The 27927-nt window shown below is 34.8% G+C and overlaps 1 protein-coding gene across 18 annotated transcripts in view; it reads right to left on the bottom strand.

Moving 5' to 3' along the window:
* LOC123558132 (disabled homolog 2-interacting protein-like) overlaps positions 1-27927 on the bottom strand; it is a 207598-nt gene that overhangs the window by 34267 nt on the left and 145404 nt on the right. Inside the window, exon 1 of one of the 18 annotated variants that reach the window (XM_053525653.1) lies at positions 19579-19826. The exons of 14 other annotated variants lie outside the window; for them this stretch is intronic. In XM_053525653.1, coding sequence (XP_053381628.1) covers positions 19579-19643 — 65 coding nt within the window. In that variant the 5' untranslated portion in view covers positions 19644-19826. Of the gene's footprint in view, positions 1-950; positions 1479-7919; positions 8461-16666; positions 16747-19578; positions 19827-27927 lie in introns of those variants that run through there. 3 more of the 18 variants (XM_053525654.1, XM_053525655.1, XM_053525652.1) reach the window with 3 other exon arrangements.

The following is a 27927-nucleotide window of genomic DNA, read 5'->3' as shown; positions in this document are numbered from 1 at the left end:
ACACATGTGAAGTTTCAATTTAATATCTGCATTAGTTTTGGAGATAGTAACTTGCATGTAAAACTTTAACCAGGATTTTCTAAGTCCAAAAGGGGGCATAATTTGCTCAAAATACATGTCAGAGTTATGGGACTTGGCCCAGTGAGATAGGTAATTGATCTAGAAAAAGAAAAAATAAGTTTCAAATCAATATGCCTTTAGTAATAGCTGTATGTACTTGCACGCAAAACTTTAACCAGAATTTTCTAAGTCCAAAAGGGGGCATAATTTGGCCAAAATACATGTCAGAGTTATGGGACTTGACCCAGTGAGGTAGGTAATTGATCTAGAAAAAGAAAAAATAAGTTTCAAATCTATATGCCTTTTAGTAATAGCTGTATGTACTTGCACGCAAAACTTTAACCAAAATTTTCTAAGTACAAAAGGGGGCATAATTTGGCCAAAATGAAGGTCAGAGTTATGGGACTTGGTGCTATCAACTAGTTTTATAACCCCGAAGACACATGTGAAGTTTCAATTCAATATCTGCATTAGTTTTGGAGATAGTAACTTGCATGTAAAACTTTAACCAGAATTTTCTAAGTCCAAAAGGGGGCATAATTTGCTCAAAATACATGTTAGAGTTATGGAACTTGACCCAGTGAGGTTGGTAATTGACCTAGAAAAAGAATAAATAAGTTTCAAAGCTATATGCCTTTAAATGATAGCTGTATGTACTTGCATGCAAAAACTTAACCAAGGTGTGACGCCGACGCCGACGCCGACGCCGACGCCAGGGTGAGTAGAATAGCTAGACTATTCTTCGAATAGTCGAGCTAAAAATAGCATAACACAATTAAATGCTGATGTCATTTTTTGTATGTTACACATATACATTTATTATATTGTATATTTGCATTTTACACACAGATTTATAAACTATATAAATAACAAGAGACAGACAAATTCACCTTGACTTCCTCCTTGGCATTAGTGTAGAGGCCAAATGCAGGAACACAGGTGGTGGAGCAAACACCATTTTTATACCTTTTCGCAGATAAAATGTTTGAAATATTCAAGGCAGTTACTAAAATCCTACAGACATGGGATCACCATTTTCACTTTCTTCAGCACCGAAAATAGTTTCCAATAAGAAAAGCATTTCATTTTCCTATGCTTCCAAACGTTCCATTAAAATGTTTCCTTCATAAACATCAGCTTCCAATAATTTCCTTATATTAATATTATGTCTCATTTTCACTTATAAAATCCAGAGTCTAATGTAACAAAATATCTTAATCATTTCAATATTCATTTAAGTATATCATGATATTACAATATCAAGAAATTTATGTATATTATCCAACTGCAGCCGAGAACAAGAAACACCAGTAACTTCACGTTCGGGACTCAAAACACCATGACAAAGCTGTTTAAACCTTGCAAATGACACGAAATATGTTGCATAAATGTACATGACTAATTATAAATGTTAATGAAGTAGCTATTCTCATATCATCTGAACGATTAATTAAAGGTATTCAGTCACTCATGTCCACAGGGCAATCTAAACACCAATTAAAAGTTCTCCTCACCTGTCAAGAAAGAAGTGCAGGAAACAACTGAAGAGTATTTGAGCTATTTTTAGTAACACTGCTCATCACATGATCAGCCATGTGATTGAAAACATGTAAATTGAATCTGATGGGCAGACTTCTGATGGTTTTTGGTGATAATAGAAATGACATCTGTTACATTTGCTGGTTATCAGATGGTGAGATTCAAGATTTGTCATAAAACCTAAAAGGTAAATAGAATTACATCCTTTTGTTGTGAAGATTTAGTTTGGAAATTAATATGCCCCAAAAATTAGCAAGTTACCACAAGTCACGATAATGCGTGACACTGTAGATAAATAAATTTTAAAAAAAAGCTCTGATTCAACTTTGGTGCTAAAAAGGTTCATAAAGATAAACACGAAGATATGTTGTTTTTTTTTTTATGGGGAAATCATTCATCCTCACTGGTGTAATAAATGTGACACAAAATATTGACCTGGTTCATTTTGGATGAAAATGTAACAAAGAATTTATGTAAGTCAGTCAAAATTTTGAAAAGATAAAATGAGTTATATAACATATGAGCCGTGCCATGGGAAAACCAACATAGTGGGTATGCGACCAGCATGGATCCAGACCAGCCTGCGCATCCGCGCAGTCTGGTCAGGATCCATGCTGTTCGCTAACAGTTTCTCCAATTCCAACAGGCTTTAAAAGCGAACAGCATGGATCCTGACCAGACTGCGCGGATTAACAGTTTCTCCAATTCCAACAGGCTTTAAAAGGATCCATGCTGGTCGCATACCCACTATGTTGGTTTTCTCATGGCACAGCTCATATATTGTTAAACAGCTTAAAAAGTAGGAATGTACGGTACTTTCACAAGATCTTGCTTCTTTTAAGTCCAGATCAAGCAAGTTTGATTTGACAGATTTTTTCAACCCCTCTATTTCATGATCCCTATCAAACCAGGAAAGGGGCAAGATTGGGATCTCCCTAATTTATTCTCATGATCTATGTCCCACCTCCCCTTTGATATCCACCTTTTTATATGACATAACTTTTAATGAGTTGTTAACAGAAAGAGAAAATAAGATATAAATTAATTTTGAAAGACAGACTCCATGATGGAACAAAATTGTTAGGCTGTGTGCATAAAATGATGGATATGAATATTCTCAAGGAATATGCCTTCTTGTGTACAGCTGGAACTGTCTATGAAGTATTCATTTGCTTTAAGCACTGTCATTCAGCAAACTTCCCAAATTGATATTTTTGTTCTTATTTCCAGTTAAGTTCTTAAGCAGCAGTTGAACTGTACCACTCTCGACGGCTGGCTGCTTGCTACAGGCTTGACTGTAGTACCATCGTATCCAAAAACTTCAAAAAAGATAGTAATGTCTACCAACCGCATGAAAATAAAAGATTTGTCAGAGAATGTTGCCAAGCTGTGCTGTGCTGTTTGTCAATTTCACAACTGTCCTCAGAAGCTGGAGTTTTGACATTGGTCACCCAAATTTTTTTTATATAATCTTTGGACTTGGAAAATAGATATTCTTGCTTATATTTTATTAATTAGATTATATTTAAAACAGTACAGCTAAAACTCCTTTGATGTATAAAATATGCAGGTTTTACTGCATACACTTAAATGAAGCTTGTATATTATATTACAGACAATATGTGTGATTTTATTGATGAATATGTACCAATCTCTCATAGCAGCAAAGGTATGGTGCGCAAGTGATCCAGGGTTTCCAGCTATCTTAACACAGAAAATATGAGTAATATGACCTGGGCAGGGTTTCCAGCTACCTAAGCACAGAATATGGAATTGACTGGGCAGGGTTTCCAGTTACTACTTAGCACAGAAAATATGAGGAATAATGACCTGGGCAGGGTTTTACGCAGATATCCCTTAGCACTGAGAAAATATGAGGATATTGACCTGGGCAGGGTTTCCAGCTACCTTAGCACAGAAAATATGAGTAATATGACCTGGGCAGGGTTTCCAGCTACCTTAGCACAGAAAATATGAGGAATATGACCTGGGCAGGGTTTCCAGCTACCTTAGCACAGAAAATATGAGGAATATGACCTGGGCAGGGTTTCCAGCTACCTTAACACAGAAAATATGAGGAATATGACCAGGGCAGGGTTTCCAGCTACCTTAACACAGAAAATATGAGGAATATGACCTGGGCAGGGTTTCCAGCTACTGGGCAGTGTTTCCAGCTACCTTAACACAGAAAATATGAGTAATATGACCTGGGCAGTGTTTCCAGCTGACCTGGGCAGGGTTTCCAGCTACCTTAACACAGAAAATATGAGAAATATGACCTGGGCAGGGTTTCCAGCTACTTTAGCACAGAAAATATGAGTAATATGACCTGGGCAGGGTTTCCAGCTACCTTAGCACAGAAAATATGAGGAATATGAAATGGGCAGGGTTTCCAGCTACCTCAACACAGAAAATATGAGGAATATGACCTGGGCAACAAGAATACCTCAAGTGAGCCTAGTGGCTTTAGCATCAGCACTCAAGCAAGCACTGTTGTACTGTACTTCTAAAATCAAAGACTGAAACAAGTGTAAAACCTCAAAAAAAAAAGATGATGAAAGATCAAACAAAAACAAAGATAACAATAGATAAATTGTTTGTTGACAGGAAAGGCTGTCAACAGCTATGTAACTGTCGACAGGTCCAAATATAGTACATCATTCATTCTCACTTCAACCTGTTCAGGGTCTGATGTGGTTTGTCAATAAAAACTATTCAATTAGCTATAAGAATAGCTGCTGACTGCATGTTCTATATTTATCAAAATGGAATGACTTACAAGTACATAATATCTATTTCATTTCAACAACAGGCTATGTTACTACACCCTAAACTGGCTTTAATGCATCACAGTATTCACTCCCTTCCCACCAGTCCTCACAAATTGCAGCTGCTAACTTCCCCACATGAACTAAATTTGAATCAAAATACAGGAGAAAACAATACCATAAATTCCTATCCTCGCCTTCTATATAATAATTTTCAGTTAGGAACTAAGTAACTTTCTGATAGTTTAAAAGGCAAGGAATGCACTTGTAATGTTAACTGGTTATCATTTATGTGTGTGGCAATTTTAAATTGGTAATGTAACAAAAACAAGAAATACGCTGACTGGCCCTTATCAAGCAAACTAAAGTGAAAATACTGGCACAAGAGGAAGGAATATTATATACTCTGGATATACTGAATGACCATCACTATTTCATAAAGCTAAAACTGTGTAGGAAAATGGTAAACAGATCGATACCATTATATCAAACAAAATCAGCATAAAAAATTTACACAAAACTAACCTCACATGTGATATTTCAATTTTGTCCTAAATATATACCTTCCACATCTTATATTCACTTGCACAGGAGTTCAATGCAATAAACTTAATGGAAACCACAGCTTTATACTGCAACAGCTGGTAAAAGCATTCAGAATTTAGACATGCCTTTACATACATTCTCTATGAGGTAATGTATATTGACTGTGACAGAAAATACATAACAAATCTTTCATGTACAGTCATGCTCAATAAAAAAATACTTTCTAAAAATCTTCAGGAACAGGTGCGGTGATATCAAGCCCACCATACAAGAAAGTCCACCTAAATAAATGGTTGACACAGTCGATGAAATTAATACTGTAAGATATAAGCCAAAAGAAATGGTAAGCGTAGATTTCCCAGAAGCACAGAGCACCCCAAACACAGCCAATTTAGAACCATGCATCGCAAAGTAGGCCCACAACAAAAAGATACTGTAACGAAAAAAAAATATAGGAGACAAGTCGCATCAAAGTGAAGACAAAATTTATACCAGACTAAAAACGCTCCTGCTGTTACCCTACGCTCCTCCGGCTGTTACCCTAAACAATTAAACAGCAAAACCCAAATCCACTTTCCAAGAAAGCTGCCTGACCTCCGACAGCTATGTATCATGTTTGGATGTGTACACTATAACTGAATGACCTACATAATATTATACTGAAAACAAAACTTAACAAAAATATACAGATGACACTGATAAAGAAGACTCTCTGGCAGAAAGTTAGTGGCAAAAACAGCAATTAGGGCGAGGTAGAAAGGTTATTGGTCAGTTCCACATTAAAAGTTTATAAAACTCTGCCATTGGTCACTTTCAAAATTGCGGTCAACAATAGCCAGTCAGACGACTGATCCCCAATCAACAATCCAATTTTTTCAACAATGCCTTGAAAGGTTTTGTGAAGATGTCACAATTAAGACCAAAACTTCTATAACAGTTACCAGAACCGTAGACTTCCTTGTCCCGTCAATTTTTGCTATTAACATTGTGAATAAGCATTATTTGATCTATAAACACTACCTCTCCCTGTAATGAGTAATTTCAATCCTATCTCTACAAAAGTTCCTGCAAACCAATCCTTTTCTTTTATGAGAGCATAAAACTACAGCTTTATGAAAGTGTTTTTTCCGCTACACTGAACAATGATGACACAGTAATTATGTCATAACTTCCAATAAAGCTTCTGAGAAAATAACTACTTTTTTCCACGATTCTTATTTCGTGTTCTGGTGTCTCACATTCTGACTACAAAAAAGTACTTAATTCTGAAATGTCCCCAAGCCTAAAACTACAGCTATAAACAAAATGCTTAGGGTGCTGAACAAATTGATAATAATGGTGCCATTTAACTAGAACAGCATGAGAATCATGTGACAGAGCTTATGAGATCAATAGTGTTGTCTGGCCTTATCATGTACTATCATGTAAAGTGAGGTCAATAATTAAAATAAAAGGCATAAAATAATCAACCTACAACATTACTTAGAAACTTAGTGTCTTGGTTTTCTTAAAGTGATAACTGTATACAGGCCTTGTATATAAACAGTTCATGGACAACTGATCAAGCAGAAGGCTAAACAATCTATAATATTGACCATAATGGAATTACACTCATAAATTTTTAATGACATAACATTCTGACTCTTTGAAGATGACAAATACAACAATTAATAATATATTTAAAACAAGAGCACCGCCTTGCGGGTGCTGATGCTCATCTGATTTTTTTTGTGTAATAGAAATATTGTCCTACCCATGATTTTCTAAGTCTAAAAAGGGCCATCATTCTTGCAAAAAGCAGGATAGAGTTATGTTTCTTGATGTACAGTGTCCACTTATGATGGTGAAAAAACTGTTGCAAGTTTTAAAGCAATAGCTTTGATAGTTTATGAGAAAAGTTGACTTAAACATAATACTCAACCAAGAAAATGATTTTCTAAGTCCAAAAGGGGCAATAATTATTGCAAAAAGCAGGATGGAGTTATGTTGCTTGCTGTACAGGGTCAGCTTATGATGGTGAACAAGTGTTGCAAGTTTCAAAGCAATAGCTTTGATAGTTTAAGAGAAGAAGTTGACCTAAACATAAAACTTAACCAAGAAATCGAATATTTTCTAAGTCCAAAAGGGGCCATAAATCTTGCAAAAAGCAGGACGGAGTTATTTTTCTTGCTATACAGCGTCAACTTATGATGGTGAACAAGTGTTGCAAGTTTTAAAGCAATAGCTTTGATAGTTTAGGATAAAAGCTGACCTAAACATAAAACTTAACCAAGAAAACTGATTTTCTAAGTACAAAAGGGGCAATAAATCTTGCAAAAAGCAAGATGGAGTTATGTTTCTTGATGTACAGGGTCTGCTTATGATGGTGAACAAGTATTCCAAGTTTCAAAGCAATAGCTTTGATAGTTTAGGAGAAAAGTTGACCTAAACATAAAACTTAACCAAGAAATCTGATATTTTCTAAGTACAAAAGGGGCCATAAATCTTGCAAAAAGCAAGATGGAGTTATGTTTCTTGCTATACAGGGTCAGCTTATGATGGTGAACAAGTATTCCAAGTTTCAAAGCAATAGCTTTGATAGTTTAGGAGAAAAGCTGACCTAAACATAAAACTTAACCAGGCAACGCCGACGCCGACAACCGCTCAAGTGATGACAATAACTCATCATTTTTTTTCAAAAAATCAGATGAGCTAAAAATGATAAATGTTGCTAGACTACAGGATGAAGAAAACAGTGTAATTAACCCTCGAAAATTGAGAATTTGGACTTTAATTTGCAAAATGTGCTAATTCCACTTATAATCTAAATGATACCAAATTTTGAGGTCTGAATCCAAGAAAAAAATCTTAAAGACTTTAATCCCTTACATCTGTTCCATTAAAGGAGAAGAAAGCTGATGTAACTGTGTGTATCACAATTATGACATTATAAAAACATAAGAAAACAAACTTATATACATATCAAAATAATTCTTCGTATCTTAAAATGTTTAGTTTTACACTTACCAGGAGTTTCTCCTACTTCGCCATCGCAGTTTTCTCCGTATCTGTTTACTAAAGACCATTTTTAATGGACGGAAATTTCCCTAAACACCTGTTTTTCACTATATGGAATACTTGTTAACATTACAAAGAATGTATTTTTTCCCCCATTATTTCCCGTCAAACCTTACTCCAACTTGACACCTCCTATTACCCCCGTCTTTCCTTTTCATGTCAATTAAATCCTTTCTTTTCCTTTCTCTAATATCTAGCGACGTTTCAAACTTCAAAATCAACAATTTTTTTTATTTGTGTCATTTAAAACGTTCTTTTTTCACCTGCCCTATATCCGTTCGAAACTCAAAACTCCACACTTGAAAATATATTGCTTAAAGTGACTAATTCACAAAGATAACAATTTTAAGTCCTACCAATGAATGCCTATTTGTCCTCACTAATTTCAAAACTATGCCAGTACAGATCATCTTTTTATTGATAATCCGATATTGATCAATTGTTCGATTGTAATTATTTCAAATTTATGAGAACAGGTTGACTCACACTGAAGTAATCCTATAAACACAATTAATACAAACCAACATAATTTTAACACTCTACTTGAAATGCTGTGTTAAAGTACTACATGAATGAGAATTTTAATCCTTACAAAATTCAAAATAACTGCCGATTACATTTATGCTGTTATGAATTTGACCTTAACACATCCTTAATCAAGCAGAACCCAGCAGTTTTTGTACTATATACAATGACATACATAAGTTTTTTATCCTTACACCTATTTAAAACTAGAGCAAGGTAGAAGGTTAACTGTCATAAAAGACATAAAAAACAAATTGTTATATAACACATTTGACAGGTAAATCACTTGAAAATATTGTACATACAAATTTATGATTTAACATTATAAAGCCCTTGGGCATACAATATAACTGTATTGAAAAGTAAAAGCCAGGTAGTGCAAGCTTCATCAAACAGATAAAATGTATTAACAAGAAAACATGATCATGATGATGATGATGATGATGTTGATGATGATGATGACTTTGACAAGTAATAAAATCAGGTCATTTTTGCATATAACAAAATGATACCATTTAAATTCAGGAATAACTGTCCAGCTATAGTTTACACTCGTCATTAACATTAATTTTGTTCAAACATTAATTTTGTTCAAAAGTAATTTAATTATATACCTCAACAAGACAGCAGACTAAATCCAACCATTCTGACAACTACACCTCCTTCCTTGACTATATCCTATCAGTACAGTTTCCAAGGTTTCTACACAAGAAAACATTTATATATATTCAACAACCAGGTGTATATGTCTTTGTTATAACCTAGTTTCTTTGGGGTTTTTTCAGGTAAAAATTCCAGATCCAATACATATTGATCCTGGTAGGAAGTCAGACATCTGCCAGGCCGAGATAATGATGATGAAGTCCAACTGTGATCTTCGGAAAATCAATGATCAATCAGTCAATAAATCAATCAATATCAATCATCACTAAAAATAATAATGATGAAGTCCTGCTGTGATCTTCATCATATCAATCTATCAACTTGTCAATCAATCATCAGTAACAAATATATTTGTATGGCAGTAACAGTATCAAAGTAAGAACTTGAAGATCTATTTAAACAAGAGGGCCAAGATGGCCCTAGGTCGCTCACCTGATAAACACATCATAACAGTGTAAACATGTTTGACATAGTGATTTCATGGAAACAAATATTCTGACAAATTTTCATTAAGATTGGATCAAAAATGTGGTCTCTTAAGTGTAAAAAGCATTTTCTTCAATTTGACCTAGTGACCTAGTTTTTGAGCTAAGATGACCTACATTCAAATTTGACCTAGATTTGATCAAAGCAATCATTCTGACTAAATTTCATCAACCTCGATTAAAAAATACAGCCTCTATCGCATACAAAACGTTTTTCTTTGATATATCCTAGCGACCTAGTTTTTGATCCCAGATGACCCATATTCAAACCTGACCTTTATTTCATCAAGGCTAGCATTCTGACCAAATTTCATGAAGATCAATTGAAAAATACAGTCTCTAATGCATATACAAAGTTTTTTCTTTTATCTGACCTAAAGACCTAGTTTTTGATCACAGATGACCCATATTCTAACTTGACCTAGATTTCGTCAAGGCAGTCATTCTGACTAAATTTTATGAGAATCCAGTGTAAAATGCAGCCCCTATTGCATACACAAGGTTTTTCTTTAATTTGACTGGGTGACCTAGTTTTTTATCCCATATGACCAATAATCAAAGTCCACTTTGATTTCATATAGACAAACATTCTGATTAAATTTCATGAAGATCCGGTGTAAAATGCAGCCCCTATTGCATACACAAGGTTTTTATTTGATTTGACCTAGTGACCTAGTTTTTGATCCCCGATGACCCATATTCAAACTTGGCCTAGATATTATCAAGGCAATCATTCTGACCAAAATTCATGAAGATCAATTGAAAAATACAGCCTCTATCGCATACACAAGGTTTTTCTTTGATTTGACCTAGTGACCTAGTTTTTGACCCCAGATGACCCATTTTCAAAACTGGCCTAGATTTCATCAAGGTTATTATTCTGACAAAATTTCATGAAGATCAGTTGAAAAATACAGCCTCTAAAGCATACACAAGGTTTTTATTTGATTTGACCTAGTGACCTACTTTTTAACCCCAGATAACCCATTTTCAAACTCAGCCTAGATTTCATCAAGGTAATCATTCTGACCAAAATTCATGAAGATAAAATGAAAAATACAGCCTCTATTGCATACACAAGGTTTTTCCTTGATATGACCTAGTGACCTAGTTTTTGACCCCGGGTGACCCATTTTCAAACTTGGCCTAGATTTCATCAAGGTTATCATTCTTACAAAATTTCATGAAGATGAATTGAAAAATACAGCCTCTATCGCATACACAAGGTTTTTCTTTCATTTGACCTAGTTTTTTACCCCGGATGACCCATTTTCAAACTTGGCCTAGATTTCATCAAGGTTATCATTCTTACAAAATTTTATGAAGATCAATTGAAAAATACAGCCTCTATCACATACACAAGGTTTTTCCTTGATTTGACCTAGTGACCTAGTTGTTGACCCCGAATGACCCATTTTCGAATTCGGCCTAGATTTCATCAAGGTAATCATTCTGACCAAAATTCATGAAGATAAAATGAAAAATACAGCTTCTATCACATACACAAGGTTTTTCCTTGATTTGACCTAGTGACCTAGTTTTTGACTCCGGGTGACCCATTTTCGAACTCGGCCTAGATTTTATTATGGTAATCATTCTGACAAAATTTCATGAAGATCAATTGAAAAATACAGCCTCTATCGCATACACAAGGTTTTTCTTTGATTTGACGTAGTGACCTAGTTTTTGAACCCAGATGACCCATTTTCAAACTCAGCCTAGATTTCATCAAGGTTATCATTCTGACCAAAATTCATGAAGTTCAGTTGAAAAATACAGCCTCTATCGCATACACAAGCTAAATGTTGACGGACGACAGATGACAGACAGACGCCGGACACCGGACATCGAGCGATCAGAAAAACTCACCTGAGCATTGCTCAGGTGAGCTAAAAAAGCTATGAGTGTTACTACAAGATCATGGTGTTTAGTGTCATAATTCTCTGAGTTACAGTTGCTCAATCAGTGAATTCAGTGTCATAACTGTCTGAGTTACAGTTGCTCAATTCAGTGTCATAATTCTCTGAGTTACAGTTGCTCAATCAATGAATTCAGTGTCATAATTCTCTGAGTTACAGTTGCTCAATCAGTGAATTCAGTGTCATAATTCTCCGAGTACCAGTTGCTCAATCAGTGAATTTAGTGTCGTAATTCCCCAAGTAACTGTTGCTCAATCAGTGAATTCAGTGTCATAATTCTCTGAGTTACAGTTGCTCCATCAGTGAATTCAGTGTCATAGTTCTCTGAGCAACCTCAATCAGTGAATTCTGCATCATAATTCTCCAACTAACACTTGCTGAATCAGTGAATTCATTGTCATAATGCTTCGAGTAACAGTAGCTAAATTAGTACATTCAGTGTCGTAATTCCCATAGTAACAGTTGCTCAATCAGTGAATTCAGTGTGATATTTCTAACAGTTGCTCAATAATTGAATTTAGTGGCGTAATGGTCTCATTACAGCTGCTCAATCAGTAAATTCAGTGCCATCATTCCCAAAGTAACAGTTGCTCAATCATTGAATTTAGTGTCCTTATTCTCTAAGTTACAGTTGCTTAATCAGTGAATTCAGTGTCATAATGCTTTGAGTAACAGTTGCTCAATCTGTCGATTTAGTGTCATAATTCTTTGAGTTGCCCAATCAGTGAATTCAGTGCCATAATTCTAATAGTGAATTCAATGTCATAATTTTCAGAGTAACAGTAGCCAAATCAGTGAATTCAGTGTCATAATTCTATGAGTTACAGTTGCTCAATCAGTGAATTCAGTGCCATAATTCTCTGAGTTACAGTTGCTCAATCAGTGAGTTAAGTGCAGTGTGGCAGGTTAACTAAATGCTACTTATATTGCTAAACCACAACAGGAAACAAATGGCAGCTGATACAGAAGCTGCACAAAACTAACATATTGCTAAATAAGGATTCAAGTAAACCAACACAAAACAGAAGACAAGTTGCTAAACAAAATTAGCTGATGTATCAGCTTACAAACATCCTGAGTTCGTACAAAGATCTCCTAGATAACATTATAATGAATATTTAATGAATCCATAAAGAAGCAGCAAGTATAAAAAGATAATTCAAACTCATATCCTGCCCTTTAGGTCAAGGACAAAGAAATTACCATTAAACTATATATTTAAAAAAAAGTCCAAAAATCAACAATTTACCTGGCAAAATTTCATATCCAGCCAGAAATTCCGATCTTTATAATTATATAAGAAAGATGCTCACTTTCCCAGGTGCACACACCATTTGTTCAACAATCTCACTGCCTAATCATGTAATATCCGCATATTTTCTCTATTCCCAGTCAATGAGTGTGTATTCAAATAGCTAACTTGTAATAATGTTCAATATTTGATCCTAAAGGTTGAAAAAATCAATCGCAATGAACATTGAAGGCCATAAACTGTAATAATAATGAACCACACAGGAGCTTTTATCCAATATATGCTAAACATGGTAATTAGATGTATAATGCTTGTAGAATTAATCAGAAATATTTACTGTCTTTTGAAGGTTCTTGTAACATATAATTTGAAACAAAATATGTAGGGTAGCTGTTAGGACCCTCATTTAACAAAAGTATTTTTTGTCACTCCAACACAGTTAAAGATCAACATGGTGACTTTCCAGCTTTTCATGGAGGATAAAAACCACAGGTGCCCCTTCATGCATTATTTTATCAAGGGTGGACACCCGGGTATAAACCACCGAGCTGGATGTCTTCCTCACATGAAGAATTCTTTGCCCCAAGTGAGGCTTGAACTCGCGTCAGTGAGAGGCAAGATTAAGTCAGTGACCTTAACCATTCAGCCACGGAGACCGCAAGTTCACAGAGCAACAACGTGGAGTTTTAGACAAGTTTGTTTATGTACCACTCACTCTCTGTCTCTATAAAAAGAAAACAACATTACTCAAATGTCTTCTGAAATAAACAAACGCCCTACCATGCTGCTGATGCTGTTGAAAAATGTATTTTTCCTGCAATACTATCCTTTGTTCCTGTGGGGATAAGTTTCCCATAGATCACATGTCTAACCAGCAGTAACAATGTGATAAACAAATGGTAGCAGACACATGTAAAACATCATATATCATACATCAATGTTTACAGTGGTCAGTTACTGATACCTAATTTATATTTCCAGGTACTTGCAGACTACCGTAACTACTCTTATACTTGCGCTACTCTTTCTCTAGCACAATTAATATCTTTGAAAGTTTTTAACAAGCACATTAGCCATATCATTAGAGCACACTCTGCAGCCCTTCAAATGTTCATGTTTTACTGGAAATATGGTAGCAAAGATTGTGCCAAGAGATTTTGCAGTAAATTGTTCACACCTGTCCAACAACAAAAGCACATGCTGACAAGCTAGGTAATGGCCTAGATGAAATACCTGACAAATGTACAGAAACTTCTGAACTTGCAGGTTACAATAATTCTTTCAGGGCAATACAACTATACATCTTCGCAAAGCTGAGTACATTGACCCAAACCAGTATTTATTAACAAGAGCACCGCCTTGCGGGTGCTGACGCTCATCTGATTTTTTTTGTGTGATAGAAATATTGTCCTACCCGTGATTTTCTAAGTCTAAAAAGGGCCATCATTCTTGCAAAAAGCAGGATAGAGTTATGTTTTTTGATGTACAGTGTCCACTTATGATGGTGAAAAACTGTTGAAAGTTTTAAAGCAATAGCTTTGATAGTTTATGAGAAAAGTTGACTTAAACATAATACTCAACCAAGAAAATGATTTTCTAAGTCCAAAAGGGGCAATAATTATTGCAAAAATCAGGATGGAGTTACGCTGCTTGCTGTACAGGGTCAGCTTATGATGGTGAACAAGTGTTGCAAGTTTCAAAGCAATAGCTTTGATAGTTTAAGAGAAAAAGTTGACCTAAACATAAAACTTAACCAAGAAATCTGATATTTTCTAAGTCCAAAAGGGGCCATAAATCTTGCAAAAAGCAGGATGGAGTTATGTTTCTTGCTGTACAGGGTCAACTTATGATGGTGAACAAGTGCTGCAAGTTTTAAAGCAATAGCTTTGATAGTTTAGGATAAAAGCTGACCTAAACATAAAACTTAACCAAGAAAACTGATTTTCTAAGTCCAAAAGGGGCAATAAATCTTGCAAAAAGCAAGATGGAGTTATGTTTCTTGCTGTACAGGGTCAGCTTATGATGGTGAACAAGTATTCCAAGTTTCAAAGCAATAGCTTTGACAGTTTGGGAGAAAAGTTGACCTAAACATAAAACTTAACCAAGAAATCTGATATTTTCTAAGTACAAAAGGGGCCATAAATCTTGCAAAAAGCAAGATGGAGTTATGTTTCTTGCTATACAGGGTCAGCTTATGATGGTGAACAAGTATTCCAAGTTTCAAAGCAATAGCTTTGATAGTTTAGGAGAAAAGCTGACCTAAACATAAAACTTAACCAGGCAACGCCGACGCAGACGCCGACGCCGACGCCGACAACCGCTCAAGTGATGACAATAACTCATCATTTTTTTTCAAAAAATCAGATGAGCTAAAAATTAAGTATCTATTGTTACTGCATGTCGCAGCCCTGCTGGTGCCATATCATTACCCAGTTTATCAGTCCAGTCAGAAACCCAATGGTTGCTGGTTATTCCAGTCAAGCTGCAATACTGTTTTGTTCTGTGTTCTTTAAAACTTACTGTTACAGTACAGTATAAACTGTTCAATTACAGTACAGTTTAAACTGTTACAGTACAGTATAAACTAACTGTTACAGTACAGTATAAACTGTTACATTACAGTATAAACTGTTACAGTACAGTATAAACTAACTGTTACAGTACAGTATGAATTGAACAGTACAGTATAAACTGTTACATTACAGTATAAACTGTTACAGTAAAGTATAAACTGTTACAGTAGAGTATAAACTGTTACATTACAGTATAAACTGTTACAGTACAGTATAAACTAACTGTTACAGTACAGTATAAACTGTTACATTACAGTATAAACTGTTACAGTAGAGTATAAACTGTTACATTACAGTATAAACTGTTACAGTACAGTATAAACTAACTGTTACAGTAAAGTATAAACTGTTACAGTAAAGTATAAACTGTTACAGTACAGTATAATGAACTTGGGTCATTCCATATTCGTCATATTTTCAAAAGTTCAAAAATTCTTGTGTAATGTAATGAACATTATTACCTTACCTTTAAAAGATTTTTTACTTTGATTAAAATATCCAAATATTAATGCATGTATACGAAGAACACTCACACATTTTTCACACTTTGTAACACACATATATAACATACAGCAGCATGTACAGTTGTAACAACCTACTTGGTACAAACAATTTTCTATTATTATCTATATCTAATTTTTTTCAATTTCCGTCCACTTAACATGCCTTTGATATTATCATCCCTCCCCACTATAGGACAGATATCATGCTAGTCACTAACATGTGTTACCCACCCTGCTTAGAGCCATTTATATAGCATACTCACACCCTTACTACTCTATCTATTATACACATGAGCATATTATTAGACTAGGGTTCTGCCAGGTTCCTAAAATTCAGACCTTTTACCCCCAAAACATTTATGTATCAGGCTAATGAATTTTTGGCAATTATTGTTTCAAATTTTAGGAGAAATGCATTCTGTTTTTTTAGTGTAACATCAGGAAATGTGGACACTATCTACTGCCTCTTCTTATTGAAAAATATATATAAATTTAAAGTATTTTTGTCTATGTCTATGTCTATGTTATACTGCTTAACAATCGTTATCGATTATAACTAGCAGGCGCTTTTCAGGGATAGCTGTTAAAAATATTAATTTTTATTAAGTTTAAGGGTAATTACAATCATGGGCACACGTGTTTTTCTCAATGTTGTCTATTTATGTAACATCAACTTTGAATGAAATTTCCATCTTGTATGAAGTCTCTTGGTCTCTAGCTCTTCAGCAATCATCAACTGGAGGGAGAAAAGGTATAATACTTTTGTAACTCCTTACCAGATATTGTCATCCAACACTACACATTTCTGTGAGTGCAGCATCAAAGCCCCAACTGTTGACATTGCCACCTTCACCCTTCTATTTTTCTATCTAGAAATTCTCGATTTAAAGCTAGCATCCATTACTCCAACAGATGTCATTTTTTTTCAGATTTTGAAGCATTTGTTATGCCATCTTGCAGTGACTAAAATTAAAGTCCTTCTCCCTCAAACACCAATAGTGCATTGAATTTCTTTCACACCTTTTGCATAAATAACATTCACCATTTTTTTTGAAAAATACAATAACTTTTCCCTATTATAATATACATTATATAATGAAAGATCCCTTGCCCACTTGGTGGTTTTTGATCCAATAATTTGTTGACATAATGATCAAATCTTTGAAATAGCCAACAGGGTCAAGTAACAGCACTTTCATTTTGTTAAAGATCAAATATTGATATAAATAGATGGAAAGAGAAGATAGCCATCAGTTTATGGCAACAGTAGTTATGATTTGTCATTTAAATATTGGCAACAGAGAAAAGAAAAACTTTGGTTCACACTTTAATGAAAGAAATAACAAGTTATCATGAGAAAAACAAATAAAACCTTTTTACACCACCTTATGAGCTGACCAAGTGACCGAACTAAGAAGTCTGTACACATTTCAAACCTTTTATGCTGTAAGGTTGTTTAGCATGACATGTCATTTTCTGGGTCCTCTATGGAGCACTATCATAAATGAGTGATATCATAATCTGACATTGGAATTGCTGAGGCTAATCATCTATCAGACTTGCTCCCGTCCCTATGTTTGTTCTGTCATAATAACCACGCAGCCAGGGAGCCAGTCTAATCATCTATGTAAAGTTGAATGTTCAGGATTAAGATGGTGGCCATCTTGAAAATGGGCTATAGTACCATATTGAATTTTCCCAAGGCCTAGACAAACTAAATTTCTTCATGAAAGTATGTATACTAAATATGATGCTGCCATCAGATTGTGCATAAGTTTTTTTCAACAATTTGCTATGTTTTTACCTCACTCTTTAATAATACATACATAACAAGAGCTGTCACTAATGGTGACAAATGCACCCCCCCCCCCCCACCCCGGTAGCGCTTTAACCTTTGACCTGGTGACCTTGACCTTTGACCTGGTGACCCCAATGTCAGTAGGGGTCGTGTACTTAATAAGCACTATCAGCATGTGAAGTTTGAAGGTCCTGGGTGCAGTGGTTTGCGAGTAAAGTGCCTTCATGCAAAAAGTTAACGTTGTGACAAACTAACAAACGGATGGACAGTTGAAAACTAATATGTCTCCCTTCGGGGGCATAAAAATATGAAAATTGTGCGAAAGAATTCATTGTTGACCTTAATGTCTAACTTGACATGTGTTGCTTGGGATTTTATATGTACTTAGCTACAAAAATTGTTCTCTAGTTTGCATGCAAATTGCACAAATGGGAGAGAAAATGCTAGTATTGTCTGACTCTCTTAGCATTCAACAGAAACTGCAAGCTGCACATATTCTTCCTGACATTCAGAGAAAATGCTGTTTATTACAGAGGGCCAGGTGTTAGTAGGATAAAACAAGATGTGGAGGAATTGCCAACATCTTTGTCATTTTTGGCAAAGAGAAATGATTTATTATCTACTTACAACATCTAAACAGACACAATACCATCTTTCTAAAACACCCCAAAACATCTAAACTGAATTTTCTATACATCTGACTTGTTTGTTTGGGTGTTGTTCAAAAGTACTGATGCCAGTAAAAACCTTGCCAGTGTCCCTGGATTTTGCAGTACCAGCTACTGACTTGTTCTCTGCAAGTAACAGGACTCAATATTACTTTTACCAGCCATGCCTATTGTTTCCATTGTGTTTCTTAGAGACGGATTTACTTTTATTTACACTGTGTCCCTTGACTTTGGGGTGGGGGGGGGGGGGGGCGAGTGTGGGTAAGAGTGAGCCATAAACTGGTTCAAGCTCCCAGTGGTGTTTTTGCCACTCGGGCTATTCCAAGGAGGTGCCTTACTGTGGTCCTTTATGTGTTTGCTTTGTATGCGAGTGTACGTCAACTGTTGGCAGTGTGCATCTGTCATGTTTCGTTTTGGGGAGACTGCCTTTTTTTGGAACCTGGCATTCCCTGTTTGATATTTATCCTTGTTTTTTAGAACACTTTATCATCATAATTATGCCAGGCCGAAATATCAGTCTCACTAACTTCTATCAATACAATACCTAGTGCTCTATCTACACTGAATGGTACTACACCATACCTATGCTCATATGCCACTACAAGTTCAATGTAGTACAAATACTGAGCCTCTTTAATAATGCAAGCGTTCTTACAGAATTATCTTATATTGCCATCTAGAACATCCTAAAACTTGTTCATTTTTGTCATAATCTGATCCAGAACTATTTTGTCTCATCCCAAAATCTAAACCTCATCACTCATCCTGTCTCAGAAAATAGTGCAATTTTGTATATACCCTACAAACGTAAATAACACATATCAAAGCATTCCATACTTTGTTTTGTTTGGCATTAGATCTAATTTCTCAAATGTTAACTTCTACTCATATACATTTCAAATATCATTCTTCAATATATATATATCATATTTTCAATTATATTTTTAAATATAGCAAGCAGAAGTAATGATTTTGAGATGATTTCTGTTAAAATCAGTGATCCAACCTGTAAGAATATCAAACATAATATATTCATATCCAAGATAATAAAACTAAGTTTTTATCATTATAGAAACCAGTCTTAGAATAGAGCCTTGCCATTGGTCAATTTGAGCAATGTGCTAAGAAACAACCAGTCAGATACCTGAGCTGTCAGATTGGTACACACATTCAGCTTTCTAACCTGAAATCTAACCTTTGTCACATAAAATATAAAACCAACCTTTTCACTTTATATTTCTTCCACCTGTCCAAACTTTTCACAACTAGAAAGTTTGACTGCATCATTGTGGTATCCAGTATACAAAATCCTAGTGTGTGTTCAAAAATAATCCAACTTTAGCATTTCTTAGAATCATGAATGGCAGATTCCTTCCAGTTCTAATAAGAAGCCTTAGGATATGAATTAATGCAAAGTTAATAAAAAGCAGAAATAATCAGACTAAAAGTTCCGATACTGTTGTTTACATTATGAGTGAAACAGACACTGAATAAAGATGTTTTGACAAGCCTAAATACCTCAAGATGCAACTGTAGACATGCTACAAACCAAACAGTGTTTTTCCTTAAAAATTAACTGCAGGTGTTTTGACTTGATTTACATCCCCTGGTTTTGAAATTGAGAAATTTCCACTGGATGGTCCACTGTTAAACATGAGACCACATCTGGAAAAAAAACTTTTCTAGGTAGTTGATCAAATTTATATTATTGTTCAGTAACAGTATGTGAGCAGTCAGTCCAGGGAAGTTCTCAAAGGTTTTAACACAGTTTGTCTTTATAACAAGTTCTGGTTCCTACTTGAAACTTAGAATTCTTAAGAGTTTGAAAAACAACATGTTTGCTGAACCAAAAGGTGTTTTAAGGGCAAAATTTCAAATGTCAACATGAATGGTCACACAGGGCCATAGTCTGGAATATTAGAAAACATTTCAGTCAAGTTTTAAGTGAAATCCCCAAACTTCAGATTCAGAATCGGGAAAACAGGACCTCTGGATTAACTTTTGATTCACTCTGTAATGTTTTGTTTCTTTTATAGCTGTAAGGAATCTGATGCAAATTTTACATCATTTCAACTCTCATAATGCAATTTGAAACTTAATTGTGATTGGCCAATTTAAAGACTGTGCTCAGATGCAACCAGTCAGATGCTTTGATGAATTTCCAGACTGGTCTCCAAAGTAATTCTTTTTTTTATTGCATTTTACACTGATCTGAACACACAATAAATGCAGCCAGTCTATAAAGAAATATGTTAAAATATTCCTGCCACTTGAACAGCTAATGTCCCCTTTTCACATTTTACAAGGATAGGTTGCAAATATGCACTCAACAGTTTAAGCCTATGTTCAAAAATGCATTAATTCAAACCATATGAGTGAAGTACATAACTCACTACTGCACTGTTGATTCTAAAACACATGAAACAAAAACTGTTTTTGATGTTGGTTAAGAGGCCACTTGACACTTAAACAGACAACAGTAAAAGTTTTTTTTTTTCATCCAGACTACTGTCAAACCTCTGCTGACAACACCTCTGAAGAGCGAATGAGTCAGTAACCACCTAACAACCACCTCATATAGGCAGACATTTTGCTTTCTGGCTAAACACATTCCTGAGTAAATCATCAACCTGCTCTGAGCACCCACCTTTGCACAATGAAGTATTTTCACTCTACCTTGTTGTACAGCTCTGTAGAGTTCGTATGCACAGTAAAGTAGACCATGTGGATCAAGGCAACTTTTGAAAAGAACATTTTTGCCATTTTCATATCTGATTCAAACATTTGCATTTTTTTAACCTGTGAACAATGACCACCTGTAATACAGACCCCTTTTTTACTAGAAAATGCAAAAATTTCAATGGTTTTTATATAGCCGAAATGAATATAAGTCCACCAAACGAAGAGTTATTTACGTACACCAAATGAATTTATGTATACACAAACAAAATGAGTTCTTGTCCACCAAATGAATTTATGTATATCAAATGAAAACAAAAATACAAAAACAACATTCAACGACTTGATAGTGATGATTCCCTCAAACAGAAGGATTGAACCCTATGCCCTTGGACATGTCAGAGGATCCGAGCCTTTAAGTCACAATATATGTTGTTTTGCTCTGCAACGTTAAATTACACAAGAGGAAACTAATGTGAAAGTAGGCTTTACACAGGGTAAAGAAATAATCAAGTCTATTGTTTATTAACCCTAACCCTGCTGAATTTCTATAATGAACTTGTCCACCTTTCAATTTGACAGCACTATTAACTGTTTTAAAGAGTGATTACAAAAAGACACTGACTGAATGGCGAACAGTGCAGACCATGATTAGACTGCACGGTTGTAAAGGGTGATCATGATCTCCACTGGTCACATAGGCGAAATCAAGCATGATAAGGGTTTATTACAGTATTCAATTTCTTATAAGAAACATCTCTTTTGTCTTGCTGCCTTTTCAATCTAGGTGGACACAGCTGATATATTTGCTGGTTTTTAATTAATTTCTGACTGATTCATTATCAGAAGAAAGAAAAAACATTTATCAGACACCTCACAAATCAACATTCAATAACCATACCTTGTCCAATATGGATGACAGATTCTCAGAAGAAAATTGATTCTGGAAATATTAGAAGGAAAATTATTGCTGTTTTATGGCTAATCAATATATATTCTAGCCACTTTATCAAATAAACAAAGACAGTTTAGCAGAAGACTGGAAATAATTAACCTTATAAGCCTGGCCATTGTGTACATCTGTTTTTGTTTGTTTGTTTTGGGTTTAACGCCGTTTTTCAACAGTATTTCAGTCATGTTATGGTGGGCAGTTAACCTAACCAGTGGTCCTGGATTCTGTACCAGTACTAACCTGTTCTCCGCAAGTAACTGCCAACTTCCCCACATGAATCAGAGGTGGAGGACTAATGATTTCAGACACAATGTCATTTATCAAATAGTCACGGAGAACATACACCCCGCCCGAGAATCGAACTCATGACCCCGCAATCCGTAGACCAACGCTCTATCTACTGAGCTAAGCGGGCGGGTGTGTCCATCTGTACAGTCAAAACTCATCATCTGCCATAATTGCGCATATATATATCATATACAATAAAGAATGGAAGTACATTCATATATGATTACAAAGTGGCTGTCTTGATTATGAAAACATTGATTTGCACATGTAGCAGATGTTGTTTGTGTGTTTTTTTTTTTCTAAATTCAGTATACTCTGAAACTCTTCTTGTTTGAAATTCTCAGATGCAGACTGAAATTCAGAACAAAAAGTTAAAAATAAACAGAAGTGGAATTCAAGCAAAAACAAACTAAAGCCCTAGGGGGTAAACCAAAGCCTCTAGGATTATCTGAGATGTCTATCAGGTGAAGTATATATGTCAGAATCAGATAGCACTGGCTCCCCTAAGATAGAGATGTGCAAAGAGTTAGTTACCTGGTTCCTAGCTTGTAAAGCAGTATCAGAACTCCAGCAGATGATTGGTTGATTTTGACATCATTTTTTGAAATTGACCAAACTGACTAACCTGTACTCTCAGACTGGTCCACTTGAATTTCCAGTTTTGAACCTAGGTTTCAAATTTTGCCTGAACTACCAGTCTCAGTATTTAAACAACACGGACCCTGTCTGAGACATTATGAACATAGGATGGGAAAATGAATTATATTTCATTATGAACACTATTGATTTTTTTCATTCACTTGAAATAATACAAGAGAACAGTTTATTGAATCCAATCATTTAGCCACTTCTGAAAAACAACAATCAATATCAGTAACATAAATTACAACAATTCATAATTGTAACAGTGAAGCTGTAAACCTTTACTAACTCTCACATAATCTTCAAAATTGGTTCAATAATTCTAAAACTACATTTTTGGTCAGATATTGTGTGTGTGTATGTGGGGAGGTGGGGGAGGCGTAGTTATAAAATGAAATCTTTGGTAATTTTACACCCTTTACATCGGCTTTAGAATACTATGAAAACAAAAGACAGAAATGATCTAAAAAAAATCTTGAATGAATGTATCAAGAAAATGTTACACTTGCACTTGACACTGACGACTTGCGGAACATACAAAAACTCTTAGAGAACATACAAAAATCTTACGTCAAATGTGCACTACTGACAGAAACAGCCATATCTGAACCATGTTAACATGATTGTTGACTACGTTTTGTACGAGAAGATGTTCAGATACACATGTTTGTATGTCATTCACATGAAAATAGATTCGTAGGTCATTACCGACGTATTAGCTGTAATTTGTTACTTTGTGTTTTTGTTATACAACTTAAATAGCGGAGGTACAAAATTTTGATGCAATCTTATATTCAACTTCCGTAATAAAAAACAAAGTGGGTAAAACTCAGATCAACAAAAGAGATCCACCATATATAATCTTTGAACAATCTATATATACACTATAAGTCAGAATTTTCACATTTATGCACCTTCTTTTTTACAATACCATTCATTAAAATGTTTTTTTCTTTATAGTCCATCACTTCAGATACTAATAAATGCTTTAAGTATAGTTAAAGGACTGAGCAATACCAGAAGAAACTGAATATGAAAATATTAATTTACCTTTGTCCTTAATAATCCAAATATTGCTTACGTTCTATACGAAACATAAACTGCAATCACTTTTGTTTCAAATTCCAATAACGCAAGATGAAAATCTTCCGATAAATCCTAGCACATTCCTTGAAGCTGAATTTTCCAATGATTTCACATGTTAAGTTTGCAGTTTGACAGTTTGGCATAAGCTGCAACCTTTCCTTGTCAATTTAGAAAATCAGAAAAACTTGCATTATCTAAAGTTAACACATAAGTTTAAGAATGCATCCAACATCAAAAATTAAAATTCCAATACCTCCCAATAAAAAGACAAATTGTGGATTCACATGCTGACTCTCCAAGAGAAATACTGAGAAATTTTCTTCCTGTACTTCATACGTAAATATAAAAACTGCAATCAGTGAGGCTTTAAGTCGAGACTGCTACATATTGATTATATTTTTGCCTTTCACAAAGAATGTAGTTAGTTCTTTCCCAGCATCTGTTTAGCTAACACAGTGACACTTTTACGTCCATCTTAATACGCTAGAGTAGACAGGCCTATTCTGTCAAAATGTCACGTCTTATTCTGTTTAATCGCGCCTGATTAAAAGTAAATAATACGAAACTGACTGCTTTGTTGACATGTCGCTATTGTGTTATATCAAATTTTTGGTTACTTTTCTCCTTCGCCAATACAACTGCTATATGAGTAAGTAAATACTGATCCATTATCGATTTACGGCCAATTTAAACAATTTATTGATTTGATTAAGTGATTCAGCATTTCAATGGAATTCCATTTATTTCGATTTAATTGACCGAGGAAAAATAAATATATGAAAGGCAAACATAAATTACAGCATGTATTAAATATGACACATTTTTCTTTACAAAAACTTTCGCTTTTGACTAATGCTAGATGATTACAAGTATTCGGAACAATGAATAGTATCTGGCTTTACAAACTGACCACTTTCTTTTCACAAGTCAATTTAGTACTTCTTTTTTAGAAGAAATACTAATATTTGGACAAATTATGTTGTTGCATTCACACAAAAGTTGAAGAATTTTTATTATTGTTTAAGTATGCTTTTAATCACTAATCCGAGAGTAACAAATGTTTTTTAAACAGACTAAATATTTTCTTTTGGGGTTAATTTCAAACTGTTTGACCAGAAAAAAGTTGTACTTCTACGTGACAAAGACTTGAATGCATCGGGATTGAACTCGCGACTGCGCACTCCATATTGAGCTAAGCTGACGGGCAAAACCAATACAAAGAAATTTTTAACTATAAAATCCACTGATATTTGAATAAACAGAATAATAAGCAATAAAGAATATATTTGCTTTGGTAAAACTTTGAGGCAAGCAGCACACTTAGCACAAAAATAACTCTGTTAGCAAACTCATTCAATTAAGTTTGTCTGGCTTGTCTAGGAGTTGTAGAGATAAGACAATCTCCTGTTAGAAAATAAGCTCTGAAGGGTATTTCCTTATAATGTGTTGAGGAATATCATATGCCATAGAAAAGGTTAACATAAACCATACTGTTGACACTAGCTGTCAGTGAAAAAGATTGCATTTTGAGAGCAGACTCAGAATGCAGCACTGTCATTTGTTAATTTTGAATCAGCACCCAGAATGAAGCCCTGTCATTGGACAATTTTAAATTTGTATCCAGAATGCAGTCCTGCCATTAAATTTTGTTAATTTTACATCTGTACCCTGAATGAAGCCCTGCCATTGGTCAATTTTACATCTGTATCCAGACTGCAGCCCTGCCATTGGTCAATTACAAATCTGTATCCAGAATACAGCCTGCCATTGGTCAATTTTAAATCTGTATCCAGAATGCAGCCCTGCCATTGGTCAATTTCAAATCTGTATCCAGAATACAGCCTGCCATTGGTCAATTTAAAATCTGTATCAAGAATGCAGCCCTGCCATTGGATAGATCTAAATTTGTACATAGAATGCAATCCTAGCCCGGCCATTGGTCAATTTCAAATCAGTACCCAGAATGCAGCCCTACCATTAGATAATTTTAAATTTGTACCTAGAACTCAGCCCTGCCAATCTGTACCCAGATGCAGTGCTGCCTATGGTCAATTTCAAATCCGTATCCAAATATCTAAAACACAGCCCTGCCACTGGTCAATTCAAAATTTGTACCTCGAATACATCCCTTTCACTGGTCAATTTAAATAAGTACCCAGAATGCAGCCTTACCATTGGATAATTTTAAATTTGTACCCAGATGCAGTGCTGTCAATGGTCAATTTCAAATCCGTATCCAAATATCTAAAACACAGCCCTGCCATTAGTCAATTCAAAATTTGTACCTAGAATACAGTTCTTTCATTGGTCAATTTAAATCAGTACCCAGAATGCAGCCTTTCTATTGGTCAATTTAAAGTCTGTGTCCAGAAGCAACCAGTAAGATGCTGCATTTTTGATACTGGACCCTGAGTTATTTTAAAATTACCCAGCATCATAAGCATGACACACCAAACTGCAGTATTTTCTAGAACAAGAAAACCTACCTAGCTTCTTTTGTTGCTTTTCATAATAATAATTTAACTTCAACTCTGAATAACTGTGTTAATAGATCTCTAACCTAAATATTTCATATAAAATTGATAACTTATCTAAACATAGCATTTGCAACAGATAAAATTTGATATTGTATGATAAATCTATTTCTGAACAGTTTATAAAACAACATTATCGAAACTGAAATTTGAAAATATTAAAAGAATGCTGATTTTGTAAGATCATGCTGATAACCACCAGACTTAAAGCAAGTTTCCTCCCTTCTATATAGAGTTCATTTACCTCCCTTTTATGATGATCTCCCTAAGATATTGTGTATATCAGCTGCATTTCACTTCCAAATTAGTATTCTGTACAAAATTTACATAAATTTACCTTCTTGATACATTTATCATGATCCACATACTATAGTTTTTACAGTCACCAACATATTAAAGTTTTTATAACCCAATTTCCTAATGATATAAGCAGCCACACTGACCTTTTTTTGATAACAGAAGGGTTATGAAGTTAAAATATTATTTCAAGTAATACAGCATTAGACTATAATTAAACAAGAGCTGTCACTAATGGTGACAAATGCTCCCGCAGCACCTTGACCTTTGACCTGGTGACCTTGACCTATGACCTGGTGACCCTTAAGTCAGTAGGGGTCATGTACTCAATAAGTACTATCAGCATGTGAAGTCTGAAGGTCCTGGGTGCAGTGGTTCGTGAGTAAAGTGCCTTCATGCAAAAAGTTAACGTTGTGACGAACGAACGAACAAACTAACTAACGGACGGACAGTTGAAAACTAATATGCCTCCCTTCAGGGGCATAAAAAACATTTGTTTGCTGTATCACGACCTACCCGTGAAAATTGCTGTGACCCAACTTTTTTTTTTCTGGCCAGTCAGATGAAAAAAATCTTTTTTCAAAAAAAACAAAAAAACTTCAGGTTATATGTTACCTTAAACAAACAATTCTTTAACTATGACCTTAGCTCCAGTAAAATTTATTTTCTATTTTACATAAAATTACAAAACTGAAGCACCTGATTGGCTGTTTCTAAGAACAGTCTTGAAACTGGCCAATGGCAGAGATTTATTCCGAGACTGGTTCCCCTGAGAACAGTCTTGAAACTGGCCAATGGCAGAGATTTATTCCGAGACTGGTTCCCAAACTCTATTTGCCTGACCTTTTCTTTTAGTGCTAATACTTCAATCAGCTAACAAATATTAAGAAAACTGCATCTCATTTCCAACAGGATTACATGTTCAGCTGTTTGTTTTAAGTAGCCAAATATGTTTCAGAAAAACCTCAAACATTTTGGACATTTTCCAACCTCATTAATAAAATTGAGATACAGTTAGATCATAAACAATTTACATCTACAGCTTTACTTCAACAAAAATTATGAAACACTGCCAACAATACTAAGAGCTACT

The sequence above is a fragment of the Mercenaria mercenaria genome, chromosome 15, assembly GCF_021730395.1.
Source record: "Mercenaria mercenaria strain notata chromosome 15, MADL_Memer_1, whole genome shotgun sequence".
In the NCBI taxonomy this organism is placed as follows: Eukaryota; Metazoa; Mollusca; class Bivalvia; order Venerida; family Veneridae; genus Mercenaria; species Mercenaria mercenaria.
Note: the sequence above shows the minus strand (reverse complement) of the source record. Positions and strands in the feature narration are given on the sequence as shown.